This window comes from Emericellopsis atlantica (assembly GCF_019669845.1).
Source record: "Emericellopsis atlantica unplaced genomic scaffold F5Z01scaffold_1, whole genome shotgun sequence".
NCBI classification, from domain to species: Eukaryota; Fungi; Ascomycota; class Sordariomycetes; order Hypocreales; family Bionectriaceae; genus Emericellopsis; species Emericellopsis atlantica.
In genome coordinates this window covers 194,294-214,585 of record NW_025764703.1, presented here as the reverse complement: position 1 = coordinate 214,585, position 20,292 = coordinate 194,294, and the positions used below count along the sequence as shown (strand labels likewise).

The following is a 20,292-nucleotide window of genomic DNA, read 5'->3' as shown; positions in this document are numbered from 1 at the left end:
GTATTGTTCTAATATCTGGTTTAACCTTTCCGTTTGTCTATCCGTCTGAGGGTAGTAGGCTGTGCTAAGCTTATGCTTCGTCCTAAGTTAAGCTATTAAGGCTTGCTAGAATTTCGAGGTAAATGTCGTCCCTCGATCCGAAATGATTTCTTCCGGAAGGCCGTGGTTGGCCACGATGTGTTTAAGTATTATATATGCGAGTGTTTCTGTATTTGTTGCTTCTTGGTATAGTAGGAAATATCCGAATTTGCTTATTCGGTCCGTGATAACGAATATACTATTGTATTCGACGTTAGATCCTGGTTCCTTTAATTTGGGTAGCTTCGTAATATAGTCGAAGGCTATCGATTCCTATAGTCTTGAAGGCACGGGTAGTGGCTTTAGTTCTCTGTATGGTTTGTGCCGGGTAGCCTTGCTGCGTGTATAGTCTTCGTATTGTCCGACGATACGTGCGATATCTGCCTTAATTCCTTAGTAGTCGTACGTTCGTCGTATTCGTTTAAGAGTCTTTCTAACTCCTTAATATCCTGCCGTGGGGTGCGTATGAATATTAGTTAAGATTTTATCGCGTAGTGGCGGTGGTATCTAGAGTAGTCCATTCCTGGTAGGTCCCTTTCCTACTTCTGTCGTGCAGTCGTTAGGTATTTCTTTTCTATGCTTAGATACCTAATCTAGTATTTTATCGTAGTATATAGTGTCTGCTTCTACTCTGAATAAGAGAAGGTTAAGTGCTATCTACACGTAGTTTCTTTCGTTATTTTTCTAAAGTATCTAGCCCTTGGCCTTAGGTATTTCTATATCGTAGTCTAGTCGGCGGCTAAGCGCGTCTACTCTGCTATTCTCCGATCCCTTCTAATGGATAATCTTAATATCGTATTCGGCTAGGAATTCAGCGTATCGTACTTATCGTGAGCTAAGTTCTTATGTCGTGGTAAAGTAGGAGATATTTTAATAATCGGTGTAAACCTTAGTCCTAAACTTCGTTCCTAGTATATAATGCTTGAATTCTTTGATAGCTGCGATAATTACTAAGAATTCTTTATCGTAGATAGGATAGTTTAGTTCTGCGCCGTGGAGTTTCTTCGAGAAGAAGGCGATTAGTCGTATATTATTATTATTATCTCGTTAACTAATCTACGCTCTTATGGCGTAGTCCGATACGTCCGTTTCTAATTCGAGTGGCTTTTCGGGGTCGTAGGTTATAAGCATAGTATTCGATAGGATGCTATCTCGTAACGTCTCGAAAGCCTTTTTCTATTCTTTCCCGAAGTAGAATTCCTTCTTATTTTTTATAAGTTCCGTGAGTAGTATTACGATCCTACCGAAGTCTCGTATAAAGCGTCGGTAGTAATTCGCGAATCCCACGAATACTTATACTTCCTTAAGATTATTCTTTAGCTTAGGCTAGTCCTTAACTGCGTTAATTTTTGCTTATTCTATTAGGATTTCGTTTAGTCGGATCGTATGTCCGAGGAAGACGGTTTCTTATATATGAAACGCGTACTTCTCTAGGTTAACTAAGAGGTTCGTATCTTAAAGTATTTTTAGTACCTAATAGACGTGTTTCTTATGCTCTTTAAGGGTCTCCGAGAAGATTAGAATATCGTCTAAATATACTATAACGAAGATGTCTAAGTGCTCCCTGAGTATATTATTAATTATTCGTTAGAAGGTAGCTAGAGTATTGGTGAGGCCGAATAGCATTACTAAATACTTAAATAAACCGAACTTGGTGCGGAAAGCTATTTTCTATTCGTCTCCTTTCTTTATGCGGATTAGGTTATAGGCTCTTTTTAGGTTAAGAGCGGTGAACTAGTTCTTGCTATGGAGTCTGTCCTTGAGCTCGTTGATAAGCGGTAGGGGTGTCCTATCTTTGATCGTGATATTGTTAAGTTGCCGATAGTCCACGACTAATCGTAGCTTCCTATTCTTCTTTAGTACGAACATAACGGGGTATCCTGCTTCCGAGGTAGAGGTTCGAATATAGCCTTTCTTAAGTATTTCGTCGATATATTCTCGTAGTGTCTTAAGCTACTTTTGGTTGAGGTTATAGAGTTTGTGGAACTTAGTCGAGGTTCTAGTTTTGAGATAGATTTCGTGATCCTATTAACTGTATTATAGAATACCCGTTTCGAGGGTTTCCTTGAATAACCTGCTGTATTTTCGGTATTCCGGAGGTATATTCTTTATTCGTTCTTCTTCTATTATAGGTTTCTTCTTCTTTTCTTCTTGTAGGGCTTGGTTTGCGTCGAATATCTTCTATATAATATTAGCGATAATTCGTTTTCCTTATTTATATCGTATACCCGGTTGTAAAGCCTTCTCGGTTAATACTACGGCTATTGCTTGCTTCGGCTCGCTTGTGTCTTCTTGTGAAGATGCTCTAGAGGCTGAGTCGTCGCGAATATTCGCTTCTTTCTAATTGAATAGTGATTGTCGCGTTATCGTGTCTATCCACGCTAACTAGCTAATGCGCTAATCGACTACCGGATTACTTCTCGTTAACTATAGGTGACCTAGTATTATATCGTACTTATATAAGTCTATAATATCGAAGACGACTATCTTATAGTATCCTTATATCGTTACGTCGAGATAATCGGTCTCGCGGTCGATAGTTCTACTATTATAGTCGAAGCTTTATCCTTTAATATTGAAAAGCTTATATGCCCGAGTCTTATGATTCTATGGCAGTATATATCGGTTAACTACTACTAGTGAGATATAGTTGCCTATTGCCCTATTATCTAATAGTGCTCGTAGGCAATATCCGTTAATCTAGACTTCTAAAACCGTTTTCTATCCTCCGTTTATCTCTACGGAGCAGAGGGTCTTTAGGTTTCCTTCGTCGTCCTATGCCCTTTTTACAGGCGACGTTAATAGTTTTTTAACGGGTAGTATTCTATGTTAATATTGTTATCCTCGGGGTCGTATGCGTAGCTACTATCGTACGATTCTAGGTATATCGAGGGATATTATTTTTCTTCTTTTTCGCACGGGTGATACGTGCACCTATAGTAGTAGACTCCGTAGTCTAGTGTATATCCTTCGAAATGCCTGTGTATAATACACTGCGTGCATACCTTTCCTTGCGGAATAAGGTATTCTCGCGCCTCGATCCTATATCGTAGGCGTAGTGTTTTCTTTGCCTTTTCGTACCTTTCGCGGTCCGTTCGACCTTGGTTAATATGGTCTCGGTCCGCTTCTTCGGTAGGGTCGAATAGTAACCTTATACCGTTAGGGTGCTTCTCGTATCCCTTGCACCCTTATCCGTAGCTTAAGGCGTATTCCTTACTCTTGGCTATCTTAATGCCGAGTAATGCCTTTACGGCATTCTCGTGTCGCCGGAGCTCTTCCGTCTCTTTTTATTCCTTGATTCTATGCTAGTCGAATACCTTTGCCTTAGCGTGTCGTGGATAGTCTATTGATTAATACCTACGCCACGTCTTCTGGTCTCGTGCGCACGCTTTAGGGTATTTTACTAACTGCCTTAGTATCACATATCCTGTGCTAGGTTCTGCGTGCATACGCGCGTAGAACTTTACTTTATGCTTTTCGTATAGATCGTTAATAACGCGGGTAGCCGGTCCCTTGATTAGGTAGACTTAATACCTTCCTTTATTAGGTGCGTGTGTTTTGCAAAAGTGATATATATAAGAGATCTATGAGAGTTCGCGGTGTTTTAGCGTATCTAGGTATATACGTGGGTCGTCTCCTGGGACTATTCTCCGGTCTATTACCTAGTTAATTCCTCCGTCTAGTGTCTAGGCGGGGATAACTATCTAGAGGTCTTCTCCTTACGGCAGAGGGTCGTATCGATCTATCGCTACCTCTATCTATTCTCGTGGGGTTACTCGTCCGTGCAGCAGGTTAGTCTCGAGTATCCTTTTCTTCTGTAGTAGTTCTTCTTCGTGGTCTAGGGTATCGGTTATGTCGCTTCCCGAATTATTACTATCCTTAGGGGTTATACTGATTTTCTGTATAATAGTAAGGGTCCTTGCCTTCGGGGCTTTTAGAAACTATCCCGATTCTTCCTTGCTACTTTTATGGATATAGCAGTCGTTATCATAGCACCCTGTCTAGTGTAGGGCTTCGTGCGCCACTGGCTAATTTATAGGTTGCTTATTGACGTTCTTTGGTATTTCTTCCGTGTTAGCTACTTGGTTGGGGTATGGCACCTTAGACTAGCTTAGGTACTTCGTATCGTAGCCGGACCTAGTTATGTTTAGTTATTTTGGCTTACCTTTAGGTACTGGCCTCTAGCCCTAGCTTCGCCCCTTCTTTAGTAAGCGGTATTCGCGCTTTTAATAACCTAGCTTGCCGTAGTTATAGCAGGTTGAGTTTTTCTTGTTATTATCTATCGCGGCGAGTTATCGTTGCATAGCGTCGAGGTCTATCGGGCCTGGGTTTGTCGTGTGTGCCTATGCTATGTTCTGGCGGGGTCGCCCTTGGTTAGCGCGGTATCCTCCGCGTCCTCTATTCCCTCCTCTAGGGGTGTAGGACGGAGCGTAGTTCTAGTTAGAACGATTGCCTTGCTTTTGCTTGCGCCTAGCGTGCTATCGGTTATCGATTCGTACCGTAGTAGCGATATAGTCTGCCAAATCTTCCGGCAAATCGTTCTTATAGAGCTCGTCCTTAACTTCCTCCTTAAGGCTATTATAGAAGGCCGTTATTAGGGGTTCGTTATCCTATTCTAGCTTGCTTAAAATCTGCCGAAAGGTTGCTACGTAGTCCGACGCCGATCCCTTTTACTTTAAGTTCTAGAGTTTCTCGATGGCCGCCCGAGATTCGTCTATGTTCCTAAAGACGCTCTTAATCGCGTTCTTAAATCCGGCGAACGTGGCGAAGATAGTAATTATTTTAGCGTTCCTATCGCCCTAGTCGTTCGTTAAGTAGTCCCTTATAATAGGTTCGAACTAGTCTAAGGCTATTCCCCCTAGGCACGTGCTTGCGTAGAGAACCTTGCTATGGTTATTATTGAGTTAAGTAAGGAATAGTCGATAGTAGGTCTTGAGTTAGGTGAGAAATCCCTAGAGTTCTCCCGCGGCGCTAGTATATAGTCCGGGGTTCTTAGGCTTAATAATTTCTCCTAAGTCTCGGTGGTTCTAGGCTTCGGCTATAGTATCGTATTACTTAAGTACTTAACACGGTAGTATACTAAATAAGAGCTATTAATATATGACGGTTAGGTTAGACTAGCTATAGGGTAGGTAGATCTAAGGTCGGTTTATAAACTAAGTATACTAGGATGTCGTTAACTTAAGCGGTCGTGTTATAGTCTATATGCGAGATAGTAGATCTTGCGTAGATAATTATATTAATAGCTAAGGAGCTAGTAGAGACTAACTATAGTGAAGCTAGGCTTCCTATATACTAAGTAAATGTTATATAGTCGACGGTAGTCGATTATCGTCTACGAGCGCCTTTCTAGTATAGTCGACTATAGTCGCTAGTCGTCTATAGTCGTCTATTATACGTGGTGTGTAAGCGACGTATGATAGGAGAGAAAAAGTAGGGGGCACGTGAGAGGCGTATACGGTCGCATGTCGGGTCGTAACATAGAAGCAATGCGCGCTAAAGGAGTCTAGCGCGAGATCCTATGCGCGGAGGCACGCTCGAGACCTTTGCCGCTTAAGTAAGTATTCTTATATAAGTTTGATTCTATAGGCATGTTAGAGCGCTATAAAGCATGTATTTATGTGCGCGGAGACTTATAAGAGTAGATTACGATATAATAGACCTATGCTGCCACGCTTGCGGCACGGTTATTTCGTATCCTTATCGCACTAGCCGCTTACTTCGGCCTAAATATTAAATAATTCGATATTAAGATGGCATTTCTTAACGCAAAGCGCGATAAGCACGGTATACTAATGACCTATAAGCTTCCACTAGGATTCAAGTAGCCTAATGTATGCGTGGAACTCGATAAAGCGCTATACGGGCTAAAGGACTCACCGATATTATAGTTCAAGGAATTCTCGTTAAAACTTAAAGCCCTCGGACTTATATAAAGCGCTAAGGAACCTTATATATTCTATTCGCCTGCTCGAGACGTCTATGTTGTCTTTTTTGTGGATGATATGCTGGTCTTCTATCACCCCTCGCGACCCGCGGCAGCCGAAGCTATAATCAAGGGCATTAAGGAAGCCTATGATATTCACGATTAAGGTGATGCCGAGTAGTTCCTAGGAATCGAGATCATTCGAGATTGCATAGAATACACGATCTACTTAAGCCATGCTTAGTATATCGAAAAGATAGCTGTTAAATACGACCTCGTTAGCTCTATAAGTAACCTAACGATTCCTATCCCTATTATTGAATATCGGAAGAATAAAGAGATAGTAAGCGCGAAAGAGGTAAAACGCTATTAGGAACTTATAGGTTTATTGCTCTACTGCGCTGTGATAATACGGGTCGACGTCGCCTTTATAGCCTTACTTCTATTAAGATTCCTGCAAAACCTAGCACTAGAGCATCATAAGGTAGCATACTAAGCGATTAAGTACCTATACGCAACGCGAAGCCTTACTCTCTATTATAAACGGAGCACTATAGGAGGTATGTTAGCTATCGCCTCGGATGCCTCTTTCGGCGATAATCTCGACACCCGAAAATCGTCTTAGGGTATGATTATTAGCCTCTTCGGCGGACCTATGATCTAGAAAGCTACCCGGCAACCCACTATAAGCACCTTAACTATAGAAGTAGAGCTCCTAGGGCTTGAATAGATAGCGAAGGAAGCTCTCGGTATAACTCGCTTATTTAGAGATATATAGTTCGACCTAGAAGAAGAAATCGACCTTAAATATAATAACGCACAAACTATTCGCCTAGTGTGCTCTGAGAATATGCGAATAACGACTCGACTGCGCTATATTGACATTTAGAATATATGGCTATGTTAAGAGTTTCTAAAGGGCGCGTTCAAAGTTATATATCTTAATACGAAGGAAATACCGGCCGATAGTCTAACCAAGGCATTACCCCGTTAGAGATTTCAAGAATAGAGAGCGATACTTTAACTATATAATACGAGTATGTGAGGAGAATAATTAAAGAGTATAAAGCGGAGGTAAACGATTCTTTTAGGAGCACTAGACTAGCTAGTCTTCTGCTCTAAGAGCACACCACTAGACTATCTACTACTCACTAAGAGCCTTAGCTAATTATCTATGTAAGTCGGCAATTATCTAGTGCGCCTTAGCGCGCGAAGAAGGCACGAGCGCTGCTCGGGGAGTATTGCTTAGCGGGGCGGGAGTCCTCTCGGCCTCGGACAAAAATCCTTCACCCTTATATATTTCGTTAAGGGCGCGTAACGCCTTTCGGCAGTTAGTAAGGTACTATATAAAGCTCTATTAGCTAAGAACGAGCAAATAAACGCTAGGACTAAAGTTCACGCTTACGGCGGGGGAGGAGCCGGAGGCATGCTACTTTATCTATAGCAGAAAAACGGACGGTCTGTAGTCTATAGTTAGCAAAGCTCGAATTTCAAATACAGAGCATTACTAGACTTACAAAGGAGTGTAGGCATGGCCTACGGCGTAGCGTTAATAGCGCTTGGCGCGCTAGGAGGAGGGCTCGTGATATTCGAGGGTAGATTTGCCCGAGATGAATACGCGAACGTATTAAAGGCACGGTGGGTGCCGGAGAGTACCTTCGAAGGGAGGGCGCTACTTTATAAGCGTTTAAGTAAGACGAGCAAAGCGCGAAAACTCACTTTTTAACGCTTCTTAGGCGTCTTAATCTCGTCGTTATTATCATCGTCGTCGTCGTTGTTAGCGCTATCGCGAGCGTTAGTCTGCTTCGCGGCTTACTCGGCGGCTAGCCGCCGAGCTTCCGCTACTTAGGCGCGGGTCTGGGTGAGGCGCTCGTGAGATAGAAGAACTATTCGTATACGTTAGCTAAGCTCGTAAAACTTAAACTAAGCGTATTAAACGTACGGGTAGGTATGATAAAAGTAGTATAAAGAGGAAATATTAAATTCCGGCCTTAGGCAGGGGAATGCGACTCTCTTATGCACTTTCGGCCTCTTACCTTAATGCTCTAAAAGCATTATTCGAGTTATAAATAGCCTATTAAGGCCTCAATAACTATTCACGAATAATAGTAATTAAGGGCATTACCATATTACTAACGCTACCTATAGGACCTAATAACATTAGATCAACCTATATAAGCACTATAGCCATTAGAACAATGCTCTAACGCCTTAGATAAAGCAGAGACCCTACCTTAGAACCCTACTAATCAGCAACGATAATAACACTCGCGTGGTCAAATGACCACATAAGTGGGGGGTGTGTGATAATGAGCCTACCTTATAGCGGGGCTAGGCTCGATTGAGATTCTGCCGTTAGCGGTGAAAAGGTAACACCGGAAGGGTGAGAACCTGAAATTAGTGAGACCGGAGGTAAACGACCCGGAACATAGGAAATTAGAGAGGAAGGCTCTAAGAGGATAGGATCATGCGATCAAGAACGCATAAATAGAGCCTCAACGGCTATCTCTTTTGTAATAATACAAGGCACTTGAACAACCTTCTCCACAGCGCATCACAAGACGAATGTTTTTGATATTATTCAGAGAGGTGAAATTCAAGGTCTATTTGATGCAAACGCAGGGTAGGTAGATATTTTGGGCCCAGACTAGAATCACGTGGTCGTTGCGTCTAGTCGGATCGACCTTGGCAGTTTGATCCAAACATGCGTCGAGAGTCGAGAGTCAGAACCTCACCTTCGTCAAACCGACTCTCAGAAGGATCCATCCGAAGGCGACCACGAGAGACCCTTCTTGATGTCGCGACGGACCGGAATCATGAGGAAATGACTCAGCGAGTCCGCGGGGTTACCTGAGGGCGCCCATGCACATCTGCGGCAGTTCTGTAACACCCCCTTGTTACGTCCATCCATCCAGTCCATCACTCGAGGTTGTCGTCACTTTCGTATACCGGATGAACAGGATCCTCGGGGGCATCTCCATTTGCTGCACTCCAAGGTGTCTTCAATCTAATCATGTATATCTATCTAGGCTTTAAGTATCATTCGACAGGCATACTGGTGCAGCCTTTGGCGAGACGTGAAGAGGTTAAGAAGTGACTCACAATCAAGAGTGTCAGAGGCAGGCGGCTCTTGCACCTGCGCCTCCAGTCACCGTCGCAGCCGTCTGTATCCTGACGCTCATTCATCGCGTGTTTCCTCACCTCAAACTGCCCAGGCCTTTGTTTCTCACATCAGGAGATGGACCCCAGCCCGACATCTCCCTTCTACTCCCTCAGCTCTGGTCGATTCCTCGCGTCCTTCTCTTCACGATGTCTTCTCGCAAATCATCATCATCGCTCTTTTGACAGGTCTCGTGGCGCTGCGCGCTGATTCTCTACTTCTTGTACCGCTAGTTCGGTCCCTTGTGTAATATCTCTTTATCGGCTCTGGTAGCTGGTATTCTTCTTTCGTAATCATGCAGCTTCTCGCATCTGCTCTTTTCGCCTTTGCCGCATCTACCGTGGCTACATTCGTCACGGCTGACGATGTGCTCCTCAAACCTTACGCCTCTCTGTTGGCTTCGCCACTCGACGCTCGCCAGGAAGATGGCTCCAGCAGCAACAATGATACGACAGGTGGCGACGTGCCCGACAATCTGCTCAACCCTGACGGAACAATCAACATGACCTCTTTCTCGGCGCTCACATCGACGACATGCACGTCCAAGCTCTCCAGCCTCCGACGAACAACATCGCCCTCGGGCATGAGTATCTGCTTCAACCTGCCATCCCTCAACACCACCAACGGCGTCTTCGAGGCCGATCTGAGACTGTACAAAGTCACAGAGCCACGCGGCGCATGGGAGGGCGTCAAGCCAGGTGATGTGGACGTCAATGTGGGCTTTGCGAATGCCAGAGTCCGCAACGTCACCGAGAAGGAAATCATGGGCATTGGCATGGTCGGCGAGCTGCAGGCCCGACAAGTGGACGATGGAGTGCAAGAGCTCCAGCGGTACATGCTTGTCGGACAGGTCCAGCAGGATAAACTGGACACCAATATGACCATGTACGTATTCTACTATAGCGGCATAGTGTCCCTAGGCAAAGTCCCATTGCTAACTCTCGCAGGTCTGCGCTCGAAGCTCTCCTCATGCCCTCACTTTCACTCACCGCACCCTCTGCTCAGTCCTCTGACAACCTTACGACTCTTCTCTCTCCCAACGAAGCATCGTTCATCACTGGTGTCTTCTCCACGTTGACGCCTCAGTCTTCTTTCTCGATCGCGCAAGCAGCAGTCTCGTCATCACTGGCGTTGCTTGACGAAGGCGAGATTGCATTCATCCTCCCCGGCACACAGATCCTGATTTTCCCCATTGGGCTGATCATCACGGGGACGTGGGCTCTACTGGGAGTCGGCGTATACGCATTCGGCACAGTAGAGAGGTGGAGGTTCCGGGAAGGCTACCGTGACAGAGTCAAGGGAGGAGTGGGAGCAGCAGGCATTTGAGATTGGCACAATACATCACAAGGCAGGGTCACATCAAAATGGAAGGCACATTGCATTGGTTCAAATCGGGAGTCATCAGGCATTCTATTATGCGGTCATAGGTATCATTTCCATATTCCATCCAAGAAAATCAGGAAGCTGTCCACAGCTTCCACCATCTACAAGCCAGCCGTACGCCGAATGCACCACTCGCCCAGCAAAGACGACAAACCCAGTCACCATGCTAAACAGCCTTCTTCTCGCTGCTCCTCATGCGACCCTTGGCCCACAGAAGACACTCTGTGAAGATCACGTACAGACCAGTCATGGCCCATGCTGAGAGGATGAGACCCAGACCGCCGATCAAGCGGGCATCGACAATTGCTCGCGTGATCTGCTGGCGGACAGCCTCGTTCATCATGAGCCATCCATAGATCGGCACCAGCTGCGACGCCGCAAGGCTTGCGTTTGACACTTTTGTGATCGGTTGCGGCTTGCCCCGTTCGAGCTCATGCTCAGCGATTGTGTCGCTCATCCTCCACGCAACCTTGTTGTTGATCTTGTCCCATGTTGCCTCGCAAGCCGCCCGCCTGGACGCATCCGCCATGCGTGCTCGCAAAGCGTGATCCTGGCCAAGCTGCATTGCCTTGGTGACGAAACCATCAAGATCGTTCGGCGGCACGAGATAGCCCGTCTCGCCATCGTGGACAATATCCGAAGGACCACCCTCGTCACGCGCAACGACGGGCACACCAGACGACATGCTCTCGAGCACGACAAGTCCAAACGTCTCTGTGACAGAGCAGTGCAGGAAGACGTCGCCGCAGGCATATGCCTCAGCCAAGTCCTCGCCAACCTTGAACCCGGCAAAGATGACCTTGCCTTGCTCCTTGAGTGGCTCAAACATCTCCTGAACCTCCTTTTCCACGTCGGGGTTGCGATTCCCCCCGACAATGAGCATCTTGTAGGGCAGCCCGCGCTTGTCGAGCTCCTTGGCCGCATGCGCGAGGAAGTTGAACCCTTTCTCGCCGGCGATGCGCGACACGGTGACAAAGATGATCTCGCCGTTGGGTGCAATCTCCTTGCGTAGTTGCTCGCTTCGTTTCCGGGGGTTGAACATGTCTGTGTTCACACCACGCGTCAGGAGTTCCATCTTGTCCTCCTGCACATTCTGGCTGGCGAGATAACGACGCACAAACTGCGAGGGGTAGAAGATGGTCTTGACGGAAGCGTGGCGGAAGAGATAGCTCTGCACGGCCGCAAAGGCAAAGACGGCAAAGTGGCTGAGGGGCGCTGGGAACAGAATCTGACAATACCCGGCCAGGTCGGTCTGGAAGTTGCAGATGATTGGGATCTGGTTTTCCTTGGGCTGCTGTCGAAGCTGCAGCATCACCTGGAAGCCAAGGCTGGCTGGCGATGCGAGGTAGATCAGGTCGGGCGGCGCGTCCAGCCCAAAGGTTCTGGAGTACAGTGTCGAGTTGCGCACAGGATACACGATGCTCAACTCGGGGTTGAACGGCAACGGGTAGCCCGTCACACGCACCTCGGGTTGCGGCTTGTCGACCGGCGACAACGACGGGGACGGAGGCGGCGTAAACGTGTTGTGTTGGGTATGGTTGTGAGGTGCCACGACAGCGACCTGCGCACCGTTTGCGCGCAAGTGGTTGACGAGCATGAGAGTCGTTCTGCTCACGCCGTTGACGGGACCGAAGGATTCGGTGCACAGCAAGATGCGCTTGCCCTTGAGGCTGGTCGGAAATTCCGAGAGATCATGCTCGGGGTACCGCGAAGACGTCGACATGAGTGCTCGTGAAGCCATGATGCTGGCGAACATAGTCTCGAATGTGTCAAGGTTACAGATCCGTCCATGGCCATTGTACGAGGGCGTTCCAGCATTTCTATCTAGTACTATCAATGGCAGAGAGGTCATTCGGAGCGACAGAAGCGACACGTGCTTGAATCTGCGGCTCACGATGCGCCAGGATGGAGGGATCTAGCCTCGCGTGGCAAGGTCACAATAGCAGAGGAAAGCAGTGGCACGAGCATCGGCAGTTTGCTCCAGTTCGTTATAACGACGGGATGGTGGGGGAGGGGTAATCTAGCGCACAAAGATCGCCCTGCACAGTGGCATGTATGTAGGTCCTGTGATCAGGCAGGTTTGTAAGTTTGACGTTTATGGTAGGCATAGGGGGTTCTGGTGAGATTCCCCAAGGAGGACTGTTTGGCAATAGATCGCTTGATCACACAGCCTCGAGAACGATGTTCTTCGTCTCTGCAGATAAACAGCACGACAGAAGATAGAGCTGGCCCATCCGAGTCTTTTGTCGCTTTGGCAATCATGAAAACAGACACTGTCTGTACGTACAGCCCAAAGACTGGTGATGCGCCCAGAGGAGTTCCGACATGTCGTTAACGCAGCCAATCAGAACGTCGGACGCGGCCACATTGCAAGGAGCAACAAACCGATAAGTCGGACACCACGAACGGCTGGCAGGCTTTGTGAAGGCGCGTGCTATCGCTGGTTGGTTTGGGAATGCCCCAGCCATGTCAAAGATGGTTTGCTCATGTGGTCTGTCAGGACGAAAATGTTTCTCATGGTCGAATCTCGGTGAAGAATTCTGTCGATGAGCTCTGTGGCTTTGGCGGTTCCTCCCGTCGACGCCGCTTCCTACTCAGCCCGACCAGAAGCGCCAAAGGTTCTGTGCTTGCGAGGATCTCTGAGTCACGTCATGTGATCCAGCCGACACTCATGGTTGTGAGGCCACTCGTGATGTGTTCCGCTGACGGGGAAATGAGGTTCATGATTGGTAACGGGAGAGTGATGGGGATTCTCAGAATGTCAGATCTGGAGCAGTGGAGCTGGACTCGGGAGGACGCACGGGCCTCCTAGCATTGCGAACGCGGCCTGATCAGCCACATGGATAAGGCAGGCGCGTTGGATGGATGCCTTCGCCCTTTGCAGCCGGCTGAATGAATGGAGTTGGAGGCTCGCTCACATCAGCAGTCAGCTCGAGGCTAGGCGAGCTATTTAATTATCCGCCCCTGCCAAGCACCAAGACGCTCGATACGAAGTGATGGTCACTGCAATCATCTCGGATCAACATCTCATCACGAATGCAACCGAATGAGCGCAGAATTTAATTAGACATTGTTCGCAACATTGCCGCTACATTCCATTGATCGTCCCGCCAGCGCCAAGCCAGTTCGTCCGTGTTCGGAAGAGATGCTGACGAAGAAACCAGCGATAAGGCTGTCGATAATGTTCGCGACACGAGGCGAGACGACATGGAGCACTATCGCGCCCCTCGGGATATCACCTGCGACGCACATTGGGCTGCGATGCGTCTAATGAGCCGCACCTATGAGCGAATTGCCAGCAAATAGATGAATACCTACCCATAGTCAGCAACAGCTATCTACGCTCGCTCTGAGACAGTCTCGACAGATTCCTCGTTGACAAGAAGTTAATTAGAACTGGGGTCGATTCGACAGACGCGGATGCGCTTACTGGTGCCTGGGTGCGTACAATAAAATACACGCTAGAGCCCGCTAGAGGGCGTTCAACCAATCAAGTGCCAGAAACGCTAGGGGCCGCCCTCCCAAAGCGGGCATGAGGGGACCCTTTGGGTGGCAGAACGGGCCTGACCGCCCTCGAAATGCCATGCCATGCATGCAGCATCTGCCTGCGGCGGTGTGCCCCTTTCCAGGCTGCGGTGATAGTGCTCACGTCCAATCCAACCATCCATCCATCCATCCAATCCCCCTTGGCTCTTGGCTCGCCGAAATTTTCCCTCCGCCTTTCTCGCGACTGATCGTTTCCTATTCATTCCCATCTTCACATTCGTTTTGCTGGAGATTTGCGTGTATTCTTCCTCGTCTTTGCACTACCTAATAACGTTCGATCCGTTCCTTCCAGAGGATAGCCTTTGCCTTCGCTCGACACGCGACAGACCACCCCGCCAAACTCCAAGTCGCGCTACCGCTCGCTCTGCTCCTCGCCATGTCGTCCATCCCCGAAGCCGTGGTCAGCTCTGTCAAGAGCCTTGGCCTGAACGGCTCCTCTGCTCACACCAATGGCACCCTCGGCGATGTTGTCGTCAAAAACATCTGCTGCGTAGGTGCCGGTTACGTCGGTGCGTCTCCCCCCCTCTGACATGTGGGATGCGCGAGATCTCTAACACTTCACAGGTGGTCCCACCGCTGCCGTTGTCGCCTTCCAGAACCCTCACATCCGAGTTACCGTCGTCGACCGTGACGAGACTCGCATCCGTCGCTGGAACTCAAAACACCCTCCCATCTACGAGCCTGGCCTGCGCGACATTGTCCGCATCGCCCGCGATGGTGGCCGCCAGGCCTCGTTCGCCAGCAAGCCCGAGGCCGAAGGCCAGGACGCCACCGTTCAGGACCGTCCCGCCAACCTCTTCTTCACCACTGATGTCGGCAAGAGCATTTCCGAGGCGGACATTGTCCTGGTGGCCGTCAACACCCCCACCAAGTACCGTGGTGTCGGTGCTGGCAGCGCGACAGACATGACTGCTTTCGAGGCTGTCACTGGTGTTGTTGCTCAGTACGCCCGCGAGGGCGCCATCATCGTCGAGAAATCGACAGTTCCTTGCCGGACCGCCCAGCTGGTTGCGGATACCGTGAGTTTTACTCCCGAGCTCCGTTCAGGCTTCCTGCTAACAGGGACATTAGCTCTCCATGCACCGCCCCGGTGTTCACTTTGAGATTCTCTCCAACCCCGAGTTCTTGGCTGCCGGTACCGCCGTCGGCGATCTGCTCTACCCCGACCGCATCCTGATCGGTTCTGCCCCCACCGAGTCTGGCAAGAAGGCGGCCGAGGCCCTCGTCAAGGTCTACGCCTCATGGGTGTCTCGCGAGCGCATCCTGACCACCAACGTCTGGTCTTCTGAGCTGGCCAAGCTGGTCGCCAACTCCATGCTCGCCCAGCGCATCTCGTCCATCAACTCCATCTCTGCCGTCTGCGAGCAGACTGGTGCCGATGTGGACGAGGTCGCCAAGGCCGTCGGTGTCGATCCCCGTATCGGCAACAAGTTCCTCGTCGCCGGTATTGGTTTCGGTGGCAGCTGCTTTAAGAAGGATGTCCTGAACTTGGTCTACCTCGCGGACACCATGGGACTCCCCGAGGTCGGCGAGTACTGGCGCCAGGTCGTCAAGATGAACGAGTACGCCCGTGACCGTTTCACCAACCGCATCATCAAGTGCCTCAACAACACCCTTGTCGGCAAGAAGGTCACCATCCTTGGCTTCGCTTTCAAGAAGAACACCTCCGACACCCGCGAGGCTCCCGCTCTGGAGATGATCAAGACCCTCCTCGAGGAGCGTCCCCGCGAGATCGCCGTGTTCGACCCCTGCTGCAACCCCCTGGTTGTCAAGGAGGAGATCAAGCTCCTGCTCGGCCCCGTCGCCGACCAGGGCAACATCCACGTCTACGGCAACGCCATTGATGCCTGCAACAACAGTACCGCCGTCGTCATCGCCACCGAGTTTGACGAGTTCCGCAACCAGCCCGCCCCCACGCCTGCCCCTGTCGCGGCCGGCGCGCCCGTCGCCAAGATGCTCGGCCGCAAGCCCAACCCCAAGGCCGATCCCCGCCCTTTTGTCAACCCCAGCGTGCCCACCGAGAACGACTTCCTCGCCCTCCACAAGCACCTGGTCCAGCTCGACGGCCAGGACAACGACGACCCTCTCGACCGGTACAACGTCGAGCCCGACTGCCCTGAGGACTGCCCCGACTGCAAGCAGTACCGCGAGAGCAAGGACACTGGTTTCGCGACCGGCATGGGCAGCGCAGAGGAGTACAAGCCCCGCGAGCGGATCGACTGGGTGCACATTGCCGACCACATGGCCAAGCCCCGGTGGGTCTTTGACGGCCGTGGTGTCATTGACTCGCGCGAGATGGAGAAGCTGGGTGTGCGCGTCGAGTCCGTCGGTCGCCAGCACCGCTTCTAAGGAGCGGGCGCTTGGTGCGTGCGAAGTGGAATGGGAGCGAAACACAACATATTCTTAGACTTATTCGATGTTACATGGAGGGATGGGGGCTTTTAACATTTTTTTTTAATCACTTGTTCTGATGGGATATATGAGAGATATGCGAGGAACGGCTGCTTGGGTAGGTTTGGGATGTTGAGGGCCGTTCGATACTCCTGCAGCGATGCATGGACTGGATAGACAGAATCTAGGGTGGCATTGGCATGGCGGTGGAAATGAATCTTGACATTTGAAAGTATCTTGAATGGCCGTATCATTTGGGCACCTGTCAAGTCGACAACAGCCACAGTAGGACTTCAGAGTATCGTTGACAATACAGCCAGGTTTTTGACCGTAGTGCGGTTGTTCAAAGGTGAAAGTGTCACTTTTGAAGTCCACCCAATGCGTCGACCCAACGCATACGAAGGTATAGGAACACGATGAATATAATCAAAATCGAAGCATACTAATCCTAAAATTCCTAAACAAGTGTTGTATGATTTCAGTCACGCCAGGGATTTCTGCATCGTGTATACCGTTAGGAGTGAGCCAGGGAAGAAGCTAGTGCAGGGTAAGTAAGTGGAAGACCATCGTGAGGGCGGATTAACAATCTTAGACGCGAACAAGATCTGGCCGTCACGGCTTCTGTTGTTCAGTGATTTACGTCCACTAATAAAATTTGTACAATTTGCTTTTGTGAGTTTCATGGCCATGATAGCGCAGGTCGCAAACCATGCCAACGCGCCTTGACGGATATACGCGCTGTTAACTCCAGCCTGCATTCACACTGGCTGACGCCAGCCTGCTTTCGATAACCACATGTATATATATATATATGGAAGGACAAATTCTCACCTCATGGGCAGAGTCCACATACAGTGAATCACACAAAACCTGGACTCGAACACGCCTCGTTCTATCAACTTAGAAAGACCATGCATCTCATTCTCACTGGGGCCACTGGCCTCGTAGGCTCTGCAGCTCTGGACGCGATGCTTCGCACACCCACCATCTCCAAAATCACAATCCTATCGCGACGACCCGTCCCTTTCGCACAAGAGGCCTCGGATCCCCGCGTAAACGTCATTCTCCACCAGAACTTCAACCAGTACGACACGTCCCTACTGGAGCAGCTACAAGGGGCCAATGGCTGCGTGTGGGCACTTGGGATATCGCAAACCCTCGTCAGCGCAGAAGACTATGTGAAAATCACCAAGGACTACGCGCTCAGCGCCGCGAATGCATTCGAGAACATCAAGCCTGACGAAGGCAAATTCCGCATGGTGTATGTGTCTGGCGAGGGCACGACGCATAACCCTGGGCGATTCACGCCCATCTTTGGCCGCGTTAAGGGGGAGACTGAGAAGGAGCTCGCGGCCATCTCTGCGCGCGGCACCATCCAAGTCGACTCGGTGCGGCCATCCTTTGTTGACAAGCAGGGTCACGAGGCCATCTTACCCTATGTGCCCGCGGTGCCATTCTCTATGAAGGCCATGGTGGCCGTCGCCGGACCGTTCATAAGGGGCTTCATGCCGAGCCAGCACTCGCCGACGCCAATGCTGGGCAGGGGATTGGTGGACATGGCCATGGGAAAGATGGAGGGCAAGTTTGAGGGCAAGGGCGTGGAGAGGGTCGGTGGCTCGTGGATCGTGTCCAACATCGGATTCAGGCGGATGGTGGGTGCTTGACTGGGGGCTTCAATTCCACGATGAGGGCTAGTCTCTCATGCCTTCTGTCAACATCATGATCGTAATGTGTTGAATGCGTCTGGGAGGATACGCGACGCGTCTGTTGATCGGCCACCAAGAGCAAGCGGAGCGGGAGGCAAATGGCATCTATCGCGCGCAATTCCAGTGCGAGTGGTGTCGACGAAGACTAGCCACTTGGCAAGGGAGTATAATTCGCTAGATGGAGATTAACATTGAAGGGATGCTAATGAACCTGGAAAGTAACTACTCCATTAATAAGGCGAGGTGCAACATGTACCAGGTACGTACAGCCCGGGATCACGTGCCAACGCGCTTCAACAACGTCACGCTCCACGCTCCACGCTTCCCCCTCCACGCCATCCATGGCCACAACTCGTAACTTCATCCAGCGTTTTGTTCAACGCGCACCACTACGTATAAACTTGGACCTTGCGCTTGTGTAGACCCCCGACATCTCTGCAACTTGAAATAAGCATGCCATCGCCGGTATTCGATTCGGTATCTTCCTCTTGGCGATTGAACTCCTCGAGCGCGTCCTGAAAGCCCCCTTGAGAGTTGAGACCTAGCTCCATACCCGACCTCGGATGGGCCCGAGATGGCGCAAGGGGACGATCAGGCCGCTTCGCGTATCTTGTGGCGCACCGGTTAGCCGAAGACTGCCGCCCGAGACTCATGGACAATCTCCAGGCGATCCTGTAAAGCTCGACATTTCCTCCAACCCCAACCTCGTCGAGCCTCTGGAATTCGCGTACTGCCAGAAACCGAAAAGCCTCATTTCAAATGTCTTGGAAAGATCTGTGTGGAGAGCCGCGGGCCCGGGACTCTGTGATGTATCGGCATTACTTGTTTCTGATTCTCGATAACAGATCCAATGGCCTCTGGCGAGCATTCCAACCCTGGTGATCTGCCGTCCCCGCTGGTATGGCTCATATTCTCATAGCACCAACATGGACCTACGCGATAAAGCGCGCCGCGCATATATTGCGATCGATCGTGATCCCGTTTGGTCTAAGATCCCTGGTTGTCATACTCACTCCTTCGCTTACTTGGTGCTCGCCTCTGTATAGCCGCTGCTGTAGCTGTACTCGCAACGACATGGCGAGAATGACGAGCGGCAAGGCCCTAGCGGGCGCGATCTTGGTCGCATCGTCACTGGCGACGGTCCAGGGACAACACACTGTCACAGTCGAGGTCACAACCTACCTCGATGTCAATGCCTGCCTAAACGTGTGCGCTGCGCAACCCACCTTCGGATCCATGGGGCCGCCTCCAGTGCATCCTCAGCCTCACCATGGTCACGGCCATCCAGTACACCAAGGCCGTCCTCCTGTTGTTGACCATCATCATCCCCAACACCCTCCGCAAGTCACTCTCACACTTCCCATCTGTGAAAAGGAGGGCAAAACCGAAACCAAGCCGGCTGCTTGCGACGACTGCCTAGAGACAGTCTTCTACTACGAGCCCACGGACCTCACATACGTGACGAAGACCACGACGATTGGCCACGGCCCGTACCCAACGATCTCGACGATTCTGCCAGAGAAAGACTGCCATGTCTGCGAGGGCACTGTTGTCATCTGCGAGCCTGCTTACATCACATCCTTCCCGGACCATCCTCAAGGGGTCTGGGGATTCGAATATGAAGGCGCCGTCACCACTTTACTGCCCGGTGCTGGCCCCGAGGGGCCTCGTATCACGATTCCTGGTGCTCATCCCAGCGACCCCTTGACTGTGGTCATTGGCCCGCCTGGATTCACAGACAGACTTCCCACGATCACTGCCCCTGGCGCCAGTGCCAGTGCTGGGGCTCCCACAAGGACCCTGCTGCCAACCGGTAGCAATGGTAAGCCTCTTCCAGGCGCGTCGCCTGTCGTTGTCATTGGCGAGCCTGTTGCTACTGGTGGACAAGGGGCAGGCTCTGGCTTACCTGTTGTATCTCTACCTGGGGCTGAAGACGGCGATCCGGCTGTCACTTTGCCAGGAAGCGGCCTTGGAGGCGTCCCCATTGTCCTGGTGGGTAGCCCAAGCGAGCTAGGCGTCAGCAACGACAGAAACTTCAACCTACTCAACAACAATAACGGCGGCACCCCAGGAGCTGTCACGACCCTGCTCCCTGGAGCAGA

General features: G+C 50.2%; 4 protein-coding genes across 4 annotated transcripts; 3 read left to right on the top strand and 1 right to left on the bottom strand.

Moving 5' to 3' along the window:
- The first annotated feature begins 9,250 nt into the window (after positions 1-9,250).
- On the top strand, positions 9,251-10,602 carry F5Z01DRAFT_4846 (uncharacterized protein). Its single transcript, XM_046260110.1, has 2 exons — positions 9,251-10,049; positions 10,112-10,602. The coding sequence occupies exons 1-2, from the start codon at positions 9,460-9,462 to the stop codon at positions 10,488-10,490; spliced, it is 969 nt and encodes a 322-aa protein (XP_046122747.1). The 5' UTR covers positions 9,251-9,459; the 3' UTR covers positions 10,491-10,602.
- A 111-nt stretch (positions 10,603-10,713) lies between these two features.
- F5Z01DRAFT_669562 (putative glycosyl transferase) lies at positions 10,714-12,288 on the bottom strand (the record flags this gene model as incomplete). Its single annotated transcript, XM_046264433.1, has 1 exon — positions 10,714-12,288. The coding sequence occupies one exon, from the start codon at positions 12,286-12,288 to the stop codon at positions 10,714-10,716; it is 1,575 nt and encodes a 524-aa protein (XP_046122746.1).
- A 2,181-nt stretch (positions 12,289-14,469) lies between these two features.
- On the top strand, positions 14,470-16,442 carry F5Z01DRAFT_678798 (uncharacterized protein; the record flags this gene model as incomplete). The annotated part of the gene is made up of 3 exons (XM_046265472.1): positions 14,470-14,602; positions 14,658-15,112; positions 15,165-16,442. 3 exons carry the CDS (start codon positions 14,470-14,472, stop codon positions 16,440-16,442), a joined length of 1,866 nt encoding a protein of 621 aa, XP_046122745.1.
- An 831-nt stretch (positions 16,443-17,273) lies between these two features.
- F5Z01DRAFT_641498 (uncharacterized protein) lies at positions 17,274-18,450 on the top strand. The gene has a single exon (XM_046262583.1). The coding sequence runs from the start codon at positions 17,396-17,398 to the stop codon at positions 18,146-18,148; it is 753 nt and encodes a 250-aa protein (XP_046122744.1). The 5' UTR covers positions 17,274-17,395; the 3' UTR covers positions 18,149-18,450.
- Positions 18,451-20,292: the final 1,842 nt, after the last annotated feature.

Bases quoted from the DNA above. Each gene is read 5' to 3' on its own strand.
- F5Z01DRAFT_4846 (XM_046260110.1), top strand. From the start codon at position 9,460: ATGCAGCTTCTCGCATCTGCTCTTTTCGCCTTTGCCGCATCTACCGTG. The intron at 10,050-10,111 runs GTACGTATTCTA...TAACTCTCGCAG, and splicing joins CTGGACACCAATATGACCAT to GTCTGCGCTCGAAGCTCTCC.
- F5Z01DRAFT_641498 (XM_046262583.1), top strand. From the start codon at position 17,396: ATGCATCTCATTCTCACTGGGGCCACTGGCCTCGTAGGCTCTGCAGCT.